The sequence below is a fragment of the Macrobrachium nipponense genome, chromosome 41, assembly GCF_015104395.2.
Source record: "Macrobrachium nipponense isolate FS-2020 chromosome 41, ASM1510439v2, whole genome shotgun sequence".
Lineage (NCBI taxonomy): Eukaryota > Metazoa > Arthropoda > Malacostraca > Decapoda > Palaemonidae > Macrobrachium > Macrobrachium nipponense.
The window spans coordinates 23,799,509-23,814,535 of record NC_061102.1 but is presented as its reverse complement, the minus strand read 5'-3'; the positions used below and the strand labels follow the sequence as shown (position 1 = coordinate 23,814,535).

Below are 15,027 nucleotides of genomic sequence, written 5' to 3'. Positions count from 1 at the left end.
TTACATTATTTTCTCTCGTGTCTCTTCGCAGTTTCTTTTCTTCATACGTTTTTTTGATATTAAGACTTTTATCATCATTATATTCAGACACACGGTATTGTTGTACTAGAGCATATTTGGGGAATCACGTGAATACATGTGTACATTTATGCATTGTAGTGCAGTGATTAAATTTAAGAAAAAATCTTTAGTTCTGCACAAGCATGTCTGAGGTGTTCTAGAATACTCGAGTAGAAACTAATCTGAGTCATTGTTGCTGTCATAAGAAGTGCTTGCAAACCTGATGGCCCATTTAATTCATTGTAAATTGGAGGTTTCTTCAATAGATGGCGAGTCATTTTTCAGATGAACCCATCGGCACTAAGTAGAAAGGATTCTAGCATAGTATTGGCTACAAGTAATTTCATAAACAATTTAGTTAAATGAATCTGGAAGAGCAAGAACTCTCTCTCTCTCTCTCTCTCTCTCTCTCTCTCTCTCTCTCTCTCTCTCTCTCTCTCTCTCTCTCTCCCACCTGTCTTGAAGCCCCACTCCCACTCTTGCCACAGGAAACTTTATCTAGGCTTTCTTTGCAATTCGTCATTGTATCTTCCCCGTAGCTCGCACTCTTATTGCAAACATGTAAGCATGACCTAAGCTGTGTTGCAATACTGGCCTTAACTTTGTTTACTTCTTAATATTGAAGGTCTTGTGTGTTTGCTGAAATGTTTTTGTATGTTCAAGTACGCGACAGACACACAGGTAGCTGATGAAGAAGGTTAGCAATAGTTTTCGAAGTTTGAGCTTTTTAGAAAACATTTTTTATATATATACAAAGTAAACTTGTTTCTCTGAGCAGTAAATTGGTGGATCTGTGTACATAATTCACAAGTTAGTTTTATATTAGCATTTAGAAACAGCTAGTGAGTGGATAGGTATTATGAGTCGAGGATTGTTTTGGAAATCTTATACTTAACTCATTTTCTGCTGCCTGAGGCAACTGCTAATGCATTTTTATGTCTCTTAAATATAGACGGTATTTATTATTGTAGTATGGATTTCATTACACTTTCAGAATGTAGTTAAATTGATTAGGATTCTTAATTCAATTTTGACTCGGTACATTGCTAATTTCCTACTGACTGTAATTTCCTCTGTCTTCCTCTCCTCTCTCCTCCCTTCTCTCTCTCTCTCCTCTCCTCTCTCGCCTTTTTTTTTCTCTCTCTCTCTCTCTCTCTGCTTCTATGTTTTTTTTATGTAGTACTATAAGCGCATATCTTGTAATATAATATATATATATATATAATATATATATATATATAATATATATATATAGTATATATATTATAATAATAAATATAAATAAATATAATATATATATATATAGTGTATATTTTACTTTTATTATATATTTATAATATTATATATATGTGTATATATTTATATACCTATAATTAAGTGTTAATAATATTATATTATTATTTATATATACACTAATTCCACAACACAACACAACACAATATAAATATATAATAGTATATTAGTATTATATATATATATATATTTGGTGTGTGTGTGTGTGGGTGAAATTTGTGATAACAACAACAATATATATTGCATTTACAATTTGAAAACTTAACAATAAAATTGTATTTATATAATATATATATATAATGTATTGTATGTATTATGTAATGTTATTTATTTTGTAAATACAAATAAGTACAATAATAGATCCGGCACTATTAAATCCTTCATCCTATTCAAAAGGAGGTAAGATGGGATTTCAGTTCCTCAACTTTAATTTTGTTTTATCTGTTATACCATAGAAATGCAGTTGATGTTACTAATCAGCTAGGTAGATCCACTCAGAATTACTTTCAGTTTAGTAGTTGTCTTCCACAGTTAGAGAACATGTATGTCTCTCTATAACAGGTCACTCAGTGTCATGTGCTAGATGAGGCATGAAAGACACTAAGAAAAAGTAGGGAACGGAAAATTGTACATTATTTAAACTTTTATTTACTACAGTATTTTGAAATACATGTTTTAGGGAAATTTGTACACATTTTAAGGGCCATTTTATTATCTTCTGAGCATTTTTCACCAAAGCACACCTTTATTAGTAGTTTGATGTCAAATTTTGGTACTGTATTTATCATGTATGTATATACTTGTATTTTCTCTGTCATCAGTGTTCCTTTTCATATACGTATGCAATTTCAAACATTTTCAGATACAGATTATATTTATCTATCACAGAACTGTAGTAAAAATAGCAAATGTGAATAGTGAAAGTGATTGAAAATCATTTACTTCAGGTTGAATTTAGAAATTGAAAACGAATGACCAGCAAGCCCTAGAGAACTTTTCAGCATGAGTAAGCTATTTCCTATGTTCAAAAAGAAGGGAAAGGGAAAAGATGATGAATCCAATGAGGAAGAACCCAAGAGAAAAGGGAAAACTGAGCGAGTGAGAGAAGCCTTGGTAGGGTCATCCTTGTCCCCTTCAAAATCTGGGAAGCTTAAGAAAAAAGTGAAACCTGTGAAGGAGAAGAAGGCTGTGAATGGGAAAGTCAGTAGCCATTTGCCCGAGGAGGCTGTGATACACCAGGTAGAGGATTTCTATGTGGATGATGATGGAACCGTGAAGTTAGGTGGACTACAGGAGGACCATTCCTTTGTAGATGAAGTCCTATCCTCTGTTGAAGAGTCTTTCTCACAGGAGCACGATAGGTCTTTTGGTGCTTTTGATAAAGATTGTTATGAAGAAAGTAATTGTATCAAAGGAGACAATGAAGAAGCTGATGGAGAGATGTTGACATCCAAAGGTAATGAATCAGATGTATCTTTGATTTATGATCAGCAAGGTGACAGGAGTTCTTCTGGATCTTTAGAATTTAACACAAAGTCTTGTGTTGAAGAAACAGACCAAGATGTTTCTGTCACCAGTTCTGGTCATAGCCAGGATGATGAAAATGAGTATGATGGTAAAGGTCTTGTGGCAATGGATCATAGTGTTCATGATGCAGGAGGCTTGGAGATGTCAGAGCATTTGGAGAAGAGAGATCAACATGAATGTTTTGAAGATGATGAGTATTCAACAGGAGCTGAGCAAAATGTAGAAAAGGAAGTTGATGATAGTGTAATTGAAACAGGTGCTGGTAAGCAGTGCATTTCTTCTGACAATGAGGAAATTGGAAGTATAAGTGAAGAAAAGACATCCTATTTGTCAGCATGTGAAAAGGCATCTCATGATGAAAATACAGAGAATGTAAACACTGATAATGAAGCTGAGGAATTACAAGAAGAAAGTATTGGAAAAAGTGAAAGACATGCAAGTGAAAACGTTACCAGCAGTCAAGACAGTGATGAGGACTTTGATTCTGCTCAGGAGGACTGGGAAGAGGATGATAAAAATGGTCATTGTCAAGGGCCAGGAGAGAATTTTGTCATTGACACAAATAAATCTCAAAACCTTAAAACTAGTCACAGTTCTGATTTAGGACAAGAAGCAAAAAATTCTGTTTTAATAGATAGTGATAGCTCTGATCAACATCATTACAACAGGAAGCGATGTTCTTCTGAATATGAAGATGCAAAGGGCTTTATTCAACTTGATTCTAGTCTTGAAGGAGAGTCTTCGGATTTTGAGGAATGTCGTAAAGTAAGAAGAGTGTCAGGTTCAGAGAAGCTTGTTAGGAAACTTTCAAATATATCTGCTGCATCTAGTGATGTTTTTAATGAGGAATTAGATGATCTTTTGGATGAAGAACTTGACAGATTATCTGAAGAGGAGGAAACAGCTGTGGATAAGACTGTCAGTGATAATGGGGACAGGGTTGAAGATAGTGTAGATCATTGTGCAGACAATTTAGTTGCTATTGAGAATACTGCTGCGAGCCATGTAGATGGTCCTTCAGTCCATGATGACGTGAATGTTCATTGTAATGAAAAACAGAAAACAGGAAATGTAGTAATTGAAAACAGTGTTGATGATAGGCATCCAACTGATGTCATTGATGTTGATCAGCAACAGACATCCACAGAAGTGAGTGAGAAAACCTCAGACAGCAACACAAAGGAAGGAAGCCCATCTGTAAGTCGTTTGAACACTTCTGATGAAAATTCAGAACACATCAAAGATAGTGGTTATTATAGTCTGCCAGTTTCTCCTAACCCAGGAGCCATTGTACGTGCAAGTGGTGAAGAGGAGCGTGGAGCAAAAGTAGTTGATGATTCATTTGCTGATAGTGAAGAAGATGGTATGATCACACCGCCTAGTGAAGTTTCAACTGTAGAAGACAAAACTGAAAATTCGAGGGACACTGTAAACTCGGTCGAGGAGGATCAAAATTCTTTAGTGGTTAGTGAATCAGATACTCCAAGTCAATGTAGTGGTGAAAGTATTAAACTCCCTGAAAAAGTTCCTACTGATGTGAACACTAGTTTAGAAACTTCTAAATCTCAGCCTGCTTTATCAAGTCCAAAGCAAGGTGGTAATCTTAAGGTGATCATCCCAAGTGGTGGTGAGAAAAATAAAGACGAAGGTGTTACATCACCCAAATGTACATCTCCCACAAAAATTAGACACAAGTCTCCTTTAAAAGAAACTGAAGAGGTCTTTAGCCCAGATCCTGTCGGAGAACGTTTCTTGGAACAGGCTGTGCAAATGTCTCATGAGGAAGTAAGTTGGTATTGATGTCAGTTGTATATTTTGTGTTGTTTGTTTGATTTATGAAGATGGCATTACAAAGTCGGGTAATATCTGGCAAATTTCATCAGAGCAAATGATGATTGATGAGATAACATTTTTATGCAAGGAAACATCTTTTGATGTGATGGATATATATAGAGGTTTGTCTCATGTTGCCAGATTTTTGCAACATGGCAGTATGTTTCACATGATATAGGTAAATTAGTAAAAATACAATGTTGGTCCGTAAAGTGTAAGAGAATTGATCATAAGAATTGGTAGTTTCTATTAGATCATTTACCAGGCATTGAGTTTCACTGTTTAAACAGTATTTAAAGATTGTAAAAAGACATAATTACACTGTAATATGGTAAGTTTATCACAAAAAATCATGCTTTGTTTAAATCTATAAATATAATTGTTTAGTAAAACAGAAACAATCAATTTACAATAATTTTTTTTTTCATACTCTTAAATACTTTGTTCAAAACATTCATGTTTTTCTGTTAATTATCATATTTGTAGAGTTTTCAACATAAACATTTTAAGATACAGAATTTAATGGAAACTAAGTAACCTTTATTCTTTACCCAGGCTGAAGCAAGATTAGCTCAACGAAGAGCTGCAAGAGCAGAAGCGAGAGAACTGCGGCTCCGAGAACTAGAAAAGCAGCAGCAAGATCAAGAAAATGAAGAGGAGAAACAGTTCGCTCCATCATTTGCAGGTGAGTTAGCTACTTTGGAGAGCAATTGCTGAAAATGAGACCAAGGAATTTATTCATTTTGTTTATTAGTTATGCTATTTTCTGTTTTAATTTTTATTTGTTAATTATTCCGCATTTAAAAGCAAATGTTGCAGTATCGCTGCGATTTTCTAGGATGTACAAATGTCAGCACTACAGATGCTTTGGTGGCAGAGTTTTTTTGCTGGTCTAGTCCCTTGGTATGTCATTGCAGCAATCAAATTTCGTAGGTTTTGACATTGTATGAGTAAGATGGTCAAGTAAGAGCTTAATGTTTTCCCTTCTTAGCAAGAAGAAAAATCAGATGTTAGTCTCATTAGTGCCCTGAAATTGCCCTAGTCACTTGGTGGCGAGTTAATTTTCAGTGGTTATTCTGAAGGGCTCAAGGACTTTTATCTATGAAGATTCTCATGATAAATGGTTAAGGCAGTGATTTCCATAGTATGAGTAAAATATTTGAGTGATGTAGTACCAGCATTTAATAAGCAGCAGCAGTGTCTCGTTATGTAGTAGTAATTCTTCCATTGATATGTGGTCTAGTTTTGAAAAACAGCTTTACCAGACAAAGAATGGATTATAGATCATACAGAATCAGTTGGGAATTCATTATCAGTCCAATTACTCTTGACTGAAGTGATAAGTACCTTCCAGCTAGTAGTGCTAGTGGACTTAGGCATCAGAAATTTTGTTCATATCTTTCTGTAATTAAAAAGGCAACTGGTGAAGCAAATGTTCTTAAGAAAGCCATAAGCTCTTGTTAGTTCCATTGTAACTGACCTTTTTGCGTATCAGGGTTAAGGTCTAATATTCCAAATTATACACACATTTTTGAAGTTGTCATGGGTCGTATAGCTTTTTGTTGTTTTTGCTTGTAGTTCCTTGTAATGTTTAAGTTTCTTGTTAGGTTATTATTTGATTCTTGTTTAGGATCTTTGCTATTTGTAAAGTCAGTGAGAAGATTGCCAGGAAGAGAGTTTCTGAAAGGAATGTGTGCATTTGTTGTAAATAGGAAAGTGTCTCTTATTACAGGTTAAGGGTGCTTAGACACACTTATTTCTCCTGGTACAAAAAAAAAAAAAAAATTCATATAGTGTTGGTTTCAATAGGTTACCAGTTTACCTGTACGTTGATTTGTTTTAAAAGGACAATTTGAGCGTGACCCTGTAGTATAGTTGAATCCTGCCTATTCGGTGTTCTGGGCTCACGGATTTTTCTATGGAACATATATACACATTCACATAAAATTCGCCCATTTGCAGTATTTTTCATAGAGAAATATTCACTAATTACTGTATTTTCATATAATTTTCGTGACAATGAATTTATATATATATATACAGGCGGTCCCCGGGTTACGACGGTTCCGGCTTACGACGTTCCGAGGTTACGACGCTTTTTCTTAAATATTCAATGGAAAAATCCGTCCTGGGTTACGACGCTTGTTCCGAGGTTACGACGCTGACGCTTCCGACGCTCCGAGTTAACGACGCTTTTAAAAAACGCATACTATGATAAAAATCCTTTATAGTTTAGCACAGTATATTAATAAAAATAAGTTTCTGGTTAGATTACAACAAAAATTTTGAGATTATGATGATTTTCGACACTTTTTATGTTGTATTTTTCTATGTTTTTTAGTGATGCCTCATATGCGGAACTAGTTTCCGAGCGAATGAATACATACTAGTTTACATATACAGTCCAAAACAAAAAGCGCAAATAATGAAAAAAATCATTGCTTGTTTCCAGTAATAATAACAAAACGAAGTTTCTGGTTAGATTACAACGCAAATTCCAAGTATCCAAAGAGAGACATTATCCAGTAATTTGATCAGAGAGAGAGAGAGAGAGAGACGAGAGAGAGAGAGAGAGAGAGACAGATAGAGATGAGAGAGAGAGAGAGGCGTCTTCCGACGCTCCGAGTTAAGGACAGAGAAGTGTTTCGTTTCGTTTAAACGGCCTCTGACTCATGCCAGTAAATGTTTTGTTGATACTAATAATATAAGCCTATTTAAAGATACGTTTACTTTAATTAGTCTATATGATACGTAAATAGTAATCACTGTTCTTGTAGCCCTCAATATTTGGCAAAATCGAAGTATCCAAAGAGAGACATTATCCAGTACGTAATTTGATCAGAGAGAGAGAGAGAGAGAGAGAGAGAGAGAGAGAGAGAGAGAGAGAGAGAGAGACGCTTTGGCAACAATGGTCTCGGGGGTTTTTATAGCTTCCTTCTGCTTGATGATCGTGGATATTGTAGAAGGATTTCGACCATACTCGTTTGCCAAATCGACGATACGAACGCCACGTTCATGCTTTGCTATAATTTCATGTTTTGCTTCCATCGAAATCATTTTCTTGGGTTTTTCTTATCACCTGCTTTGTCTTTAGCTTTGAGACCCATGGTTAATAATAAAATAGACAAAATAACACGAAAAATAGGCGCAAATACAACGAACTAAACAACGACGTGTTAACATGCAGCACCAACAAACAAACAGACTGAACGCCATTTATCGGTCGCCTATACAACTACACTCATCGCAAAATCGTATCTCAAATATTTTCGTTGTATATCAAAGCTTGTATTTTCGCAAATTTTCTGTTATATCTCAAAAACATTCGTATATTAGGGCAATCGTATGTCAAGTTTCCAATGTTAATTTGATCAGAGAGAGAGAGAGAGAGAGAGAGAGAGACGCTTTGGCAACAATGGTCTCGGGGATTGACGTAACGTTTATTTTCTGAACCAGAGTATGGACGAAGAAAGTGTTTCGTTTTCATTAACGGCCTCTGACTCATGGCAGGAAATGTTTTGTTGATACTAATATATAAGCCTATTTAAAGATACATTTACTTTAATTAGTCTATATGATACGTAAATAGTAATCAGCTGTTCTTGTAGCCCTCAAGATTTTGCAAAATCACTCCAGGTTGTACATAAAACGTTCAAGAATGTAGTGTCACCAGAGGATTACAATAGTTTTTACCTTCAAGAACCAGCATTCTTTTATGAAAATAACTCCAGGTTGTACATAAAACTACAGGAAACAACATGTAGTGTAACCAAAGGATTACAAGTAAGGTTTTTATAACTTTTTATTAGTTTAAGACATATTTCCAAGCGTCGTTCCGGCTTACGACGATTTTCGGCTTACGACGCGTCTCAAGAACGGAACCCCCGTCGTAACCCAGGGGACTGTGTATATATATATATATATATATATATATATATATATATATATATATATATATATATATATATATATATATATATATATATACACACACACCTATATATAAAACTACGTATTAAGATACTCAGGTATAAGAATTGAATTTTGAGAGGGTTTTTGCCATTGGAGCTATCAAAATAGGCAGTTTTAAACATTTTTAGAAGAGTATCAAGTATTCCTGGATTTTAGCTATTTGTGTGTGTGGTAAGGGGGGGGCAGTTGTGGTACTCATCTCCTGTGAATACCAGGGGTCGACTGTATATGCATTTTGCTATTTTCCATATAGATTAATGTATATGGTAGTAAAAAATCTCATTTGATAGTACAGAAATCTTGAGAAGAGGATCCAGTTGATGAAGTGGTGAAATGTAGTTCATCAATTGGTACGTAATATGATTTTTGATCACTGTAAACTCATTGTTCATTGCTGTACACTTTATGCTAAATTTTAAAGGAACTGTCCAATATAAAAGAAAGCCTCAATTCCTTGTGTCAGCATTTTAGGCAGCCAAAAGATATGTTCCCTTAAAAATATTCATTTTACCATTTATTATTATTTTGCTAATTGTTGAGTTGACTTTTTAAGGCTGTTCATTTTACAGCTTTAGTAGTCATAGTGTGATGAATTCCATTTTGGCATACTGTACTTGTTCTTGTGAGTGCTGGCTAATACTGTTCAGTGTTATTTGAGATGTTTGCACTTTTGCACTTACTGTAACAAAATAGGAAGTTAAGAATTTTAAAATTTTAGATCTTGAATTTTGTGTTCCAAGTGTATTAGGCACCATGAACATTTCTGGAACATTTCTGGTTTGAAGTATTTCTCACTAAGATTTTGGATCTTTGCTAGATGAGTGAATTTCCTGAATAAACTCATTGAACATTTGTAATACTATACCCAAAATAGAATCTGAATATCAACTTTTATATGTATAGGGGGAACTACCATATGGCTTTTGATTTAAAGACCAAAGATAAGGGTGGTTTTAGGTATGTACCTTAATTGCTTTTGATTGTAGAACATCTCACTTAGGTAGAGCCTCTGTTGTTGTGACCTCATTTAATTTTTTTACATGTATGAGAAACCTAATGTATATGTACTGTTTTCATTGTAAAGAAACATAAATTTCTCTTCTCAATTATAAATTGAAATCCCTGTTACTTACATATTCCTATGCTGTGCAATTTTTTTTTCATTTTATATTTCTTCAGACTGCATATTTTTAAGTAGTTTTCTGTAACTCATAATTGTAGTACAGTACATTGTATACTATAGAGCCTGATTTAGAATTATGCTCTACTATGAGGCCTATGTGAATTTCTCCATTTTAATTTTTATTTTTTTGTCATGGGAGAGCAGTTCTCTTTATTCTTTACTATCTGTCGAGTAAAACCACATTTTCAACTAGAATTCCAAGAGCATTTAAAATGGTACATAATGTGCTCTGGTGTTCATTGTGATTATCTGTGGTATTGCTCTCGTAGTCAATTTCTTTTGTATGAGACAAGTGATTACGGTACTTGGCTAAGGAATTGTCCTTATTACTCAATGACAGAAGAAGAAGAGGAGGAGGAAGATGAGGAAGAGGAGGAGGAAGGTAATGAGGAAGAAGATTGGTTGAGTTTGAAGTAACTAAATGTTCTACTTGTTAATGATACCTCAGTCCTTCAAAATCCCCTTCGTCTGCATTTGTCAATAATATCCCTCTCGACTGTTGTCCATCTTCACCCTCATCAGCCGCAAATTATGATTGTTCTCCACATTTGTTATGTGAACATTAGTCATTATTTCTTTAGTATTCTTAATGTGTTATGTTCCTCCTTGGGTCACTTTTTTTTTTTTTCCAAAACCTCTCACTGTTGTCCCTTTTTCTGTTTTTTGTTGTAGTTGTCTTAAAGATCCTAAAGTCCTTGAGAATCGAACTAATACTTTTGTCACACGTAGTATAGGCTGATTTCTAGTTTGGTGATCTTATATACATTTTCTTTTAATATCTGCTTTGATCTTGAAGTCTTTACAGTAAAATAGAGTATGTATATTGTATTTTGTATTTATGATCTTCCCACATTCTATATTAGACTTTTTTTTGTGCTTCAAGACTTGAAATTTTTGTTCTTTTTTTTTATATTTTGGTAATTGCTGATTATTTCAGTTTAGTACAGTAATTTTATTGCCTGGAATCTTTGTGTCAACATATTTTTACATAACTTCGAATTTTGCAGAACCATCTCCGCGAGCTACTGTTGCAGGTCGAACAACAGTTGGACGAACAGCAGTACTCAACAGTTCAAGACGTTCATCGGAGGACTCAACCACTGATGAGTCTGCTCTTCCAGCAAATATTCGAGAGTTAAGGGTAAGATTTCTGTAAAATAACATTATTATCTTCCATGGAAATTGTTTCTTAGATTTGTGTAATTTTGATATTTTTTTCATTCAGTGATAAAAGATTTACTAAAGATTAGGGCTAGATGATAGAAGATAGGCTACTCTCCTAATTCAACTTAGATAAGAATCTATCTATTCCACTGTATATTAGGGTTTACATCACTTTTCAGCTTACTTGTGCATAGGTTTAGAATATTCAGAGGTTCATTAAAGTAATCAGTGGAGGTAGATTAAAGTAACCATCTTCCTATATATTTTTTTCTTAAGTATTTTAATGTATTTTATACTTTTTAAGGTGTAAAGTACTGTATAAATCTTTTTCTTATTTTTTTTGTACAGGCGGAATTAAAAGAACTCGATGAGAAATTCCGTAAAGCTATGATTACTAATGCTCAGTTAGATAATGAGAAATCTACGTTAACATACGAAGTTGAATTAATAAAGGACAAATATACAGAACTAGAAGAGACACATACACAGTTGAATGTAAGTATTTTCCTATTTATTATTTTGTGTTGATATAAGTTTTGGACTTGGCTCCTCATACCATTTACCATTGCCCTTTGGTTTGCATTCCTAATCTTTCAAGATAAAGATTTTGATGCATGTTTGGCTGAACTTGACAAGAAATGTCTTTTAATTGTTTTAGAAAAACTATATTGATTTTGGCAACCATATCAATCTTATAATTGTGTATTGAATCTTAATATCAGGGATCTGTACCTCCACTAGCTTTCAGAAAGAAACCTTCACTTCATTGCTTGTCATGATTTTTTATTATTATATTATATGAAAGTACAGGTGGCCAACATTTTTAACAGTTGACTGCATATGTGACTTATCTTAATATCATCTCTTATAAAATTCATACAAAATAAAGGTCTAGCTGTATGGTAGCCCTTCATAGGACCATTCTTACTTTTTGTAGTAAAAGTTTAATATTTTATGCTATTCTTTCATGCAGAAAGAGCATCGTAGAAAATGTACTGAATATGAACAGCTACGGAAAGTGTCAACAAAGCTTCAAGAGGAGGTCAAAATTTTGCGTGGGATGCTCCAGGAGAGGGATCAATTAATACAAGTAAGTTGTAGTTAATTAAGTCCTGTCTGTGCTCTCTTTCCAATCGGTAATTTTTTTTATGTAGTAACTGAATTACCTTTCAATAATGAAGACGTATTCAGTCCCATTGTGCAGCTGTTGCTACATTACAGTAAAGCTTTTATTCACTAAAGATTCACTTTTATTACTTTGAAAAATGCTGGTTATCTAGTGTATGCTTGACTATTATAAGTTTCATTATTTTCCATGTACTTGGTGGATAGCATATGATCCATCCCAAGTTGCTTACACTGTACCCTTGCATTATGTTTTTGGAGTCTATGTAATATTACAGGCATTAGAGTAACATGCAAAAAAAAAACAATAGGTTTTTAAGTTTCAAGATTCTTGTTTACTCATCTATGTGTGATAATAAAGAGACAAGGTGTCTCATGCTGTTAAAATATGACTCAGTATTCCCTGACATCTGCATTTACTATAATTAATGCAAGTATATTGCTTGCAATGCACATGTAGGCTGTAATACAGTTGATTTGTACTGATAATGGATCTCAGAATTTCCATTCCTCATCATCATAATTTTTTTATATCGGCTTTCATCTTTATAGGTTTCAATGTCAAAAGGTTTACGTATCTCCACTCTCCTATGCTCTTTTTTTTGCCCGATCACTGATCTATATTCTTTTTTGCCTGAACTCCCAAGGGGTCTTTAGGCTTTATCTGTCTTTTTTTTTGTGTGGCGTCATTAACTTTATTATTTGGTTTTAATTCTGTTTCTTTCACATGTGGTTCTTTTCTGAGTAACTGTTCCTCATCCCTTTTCCATTGCTTATCCAAACCAATGCAGTTTTGAGTTCCCACCACTCTTATCTGTTTGCATTTTATATGAAAATATTTGAATTGGTACAGTGATAAATTGGGTCAGAATGTTGAATAAGTGAAAATTATGAATAAATGGTTTAAGATAAATGAGACCAAAACAGAGTTATGAAACAATTAATAAGGATGGGAGAAAGAGGAGCACAGTAAATTACTGTAAATTTTTTAACTAAGTACATAACATCTTTATTATATGTGGACATTTAGAAAGGAGGAGAAGTCGACAGAGCTGCTATGAAACTGAGAACCTTGTTTCATGACCATGTCTGTTTAAGTCATGCAACAAACTCAACTTTGCTACTGCTTTAAAATCATAACAGTTGTACTGTATTGGCTTCATATTTACAGATGGGGATGATGTAAAAGAGCTTAAGCAGTTACAATAATGTAATGCTCAAGCTAAGGTAAATTTGGAACTTCATATGCTGGAATTTAATATGCCCTTCCATCATAATGCTTTTTTTTATGTACCATGATCAATGTTAGATGATGATGTTCATGTTTTCAATGAGTCCTAAATGTTGTGCTGAGGCATAAGTATAATGGCATTTCATCATTATCGTTTACAATGTATATGTATGTTACTGTGTTGTATTTATCATTATGACACTAACTTTATAATCTTATAGGAATTTGGTTTGGTTGTGGTTGGTGAAGAGGAGGAGAATGGTGAAGTGCCACCTGACCCTGATGAATTTGATGATATGGATGATTTAACACCTAGAAAAATAGCTGTCAAGAAAGTACTTCTTTCTCAAGAAGCTGCTGAATTATTAGGAAAAGGAGCTGCTAAAGGTTCATTGGGTAAGACTGATCTCTACTTTTTATTTTGTGGAAATGTCACTGAATGTGTATGCACTTGTAAGGGGAAATTTGTTAGTAGAAATAAGCTAAATTTGTCTCCCATATTTAACATCAATATTTATGGATTCAAAAGGCAGTCAACATTACTTTAGTTATATTTATGGATTCAAAAGGCAGTCAACATTACTTTAGTTAAGAAGATGTCATCTTTGTAGATGAATTAAATAAAGTAATGGCCAAAGTTAATCTTTCACCCTTTATTATCTTGCCATTCATTTTTTGTAACAGAACATTAATGTTTAGGGGAATTTTAAATGACATAAATTGTTCTTTCTTGAAAGGGATATTTTATTTGGAAAGGAGTGTTGTAAAGGTTGCCATGGCTCTCCTTACTAGGTTTGTAAAGCAGCAATTTTAGCCCACAGTAAGTAACAGCTGTTTTCTTTTTCAGATGTAAGGTTAAAGAAGTTTGGCGAAGAGAAGAATGATCTAGAGGATCAGGTTAGAAGATTGAAACTAGAACTTGAAGAAGAAAGGAACAAGAATAGAAGAAGAGAAAATGGTTTAGATTATGAAAAAGCAAGTTAGTATTAGCCGTGTTTTCTTAGCTGCATGGTATGTGTTTGTTATAGCATGGAGGTGGTAGCATTCAAAGTGACTTCAATTTTTAAATTTTTTTACCTGCCCCTTTGGTGAAAGTGGGGAGGCATATAGAATTGTTTTTTATACTGCATTAATGTTTTGATGAACTGACAATAACCATTTGATTTTAACATTTCAGAGGAGCAAAGCAAAGCATTAAACGAATATAAGTTTAGAGTACAGAAGGCAGAAGCAGAAGTGCTAACTTTGCAGGCAAACGTGAGTATTCACAATGTCCATATACTGGGTACTAAATGTTGTTTTTACCTTCAGATAGTTTTCTATTTCTCAAGCTGTATTCTTGGGCTTCACTTCATATTTTTTTGCAGTTTTCTTTCTTTTCCTCTACAGATTTCTGCAGTTTTCTATATTCTTGTTCCTGTCTACACTTATTTCTAATTTTTATTGCTATTTGGTTGGTATTGTGTTGCATATTCTTTTCTTGAAGGTTTTCCTCTGTTGTTGCTGGGTCCATTTTAATCCGATGGAAGGCATCTGTTCCTTATACAGGCAGTTATTTCATTCTTATCCTAAAATTTGATTGTATTATAGTTATTAATTATCAAGGTATTTATTTATGACTGAAATAACATAATTTATT

General features: G+C 33.8%; 1 protein-coding gene across 5 annotated transcripts in view; it reads left to right on the top strand.

The window, feature by feature from the left end:
• The window catches only part of LOC135212604 (uncharacterized), an 86,873-nt gene that overhangs the window by 63,056 nt on the left and 8,790 nt on the right, over positions 1–15,027 (top strand). For 2 of the 5 annotated variants that reach the window (XM_064246167.1, XM_064246168.1), the window contains exons 2-10: positions 2,216–4,665; positions 5,269–5,398; positions 10,209–10,250; positions 10,876–11,009; positions 11,381–11,527; positions 12,006–12,122; positions 13,610–13,784; positions 14,236–14,367; positions 14,566–14,645. In XM_064246167.1, coding sequence (XP_064102237.1) covers positions 2,356–4,665; positions 5,269–5,398; positions 10,209–10,250; positions 10,876–11,009; positions 11,381–11,527; positions 12,006–12,122; positions 13,610–13,784; positions 14,236–14,367; positions 14,566–14,645 — 3,267 coding nt within the window. In that variant the 5' untranslated portion in view covers positions 2,216–2,355. The remainder of the gene's footprint in view (positions 1–2,215; positions 4,666–5,268; positions 5,399–10,208; positions 10,251–10,875; positions 11,010–11,380; positions 11,528–12,005; positions 12,123–13,609; positions 13,785–14,235; positions 14,368–14,565; positions 14,646–15,027) is intronic. The other 3 variants (XM_064246169.1, XM_064246170.1, XM_064246172.1) reach the window with 2 other exon arrangements.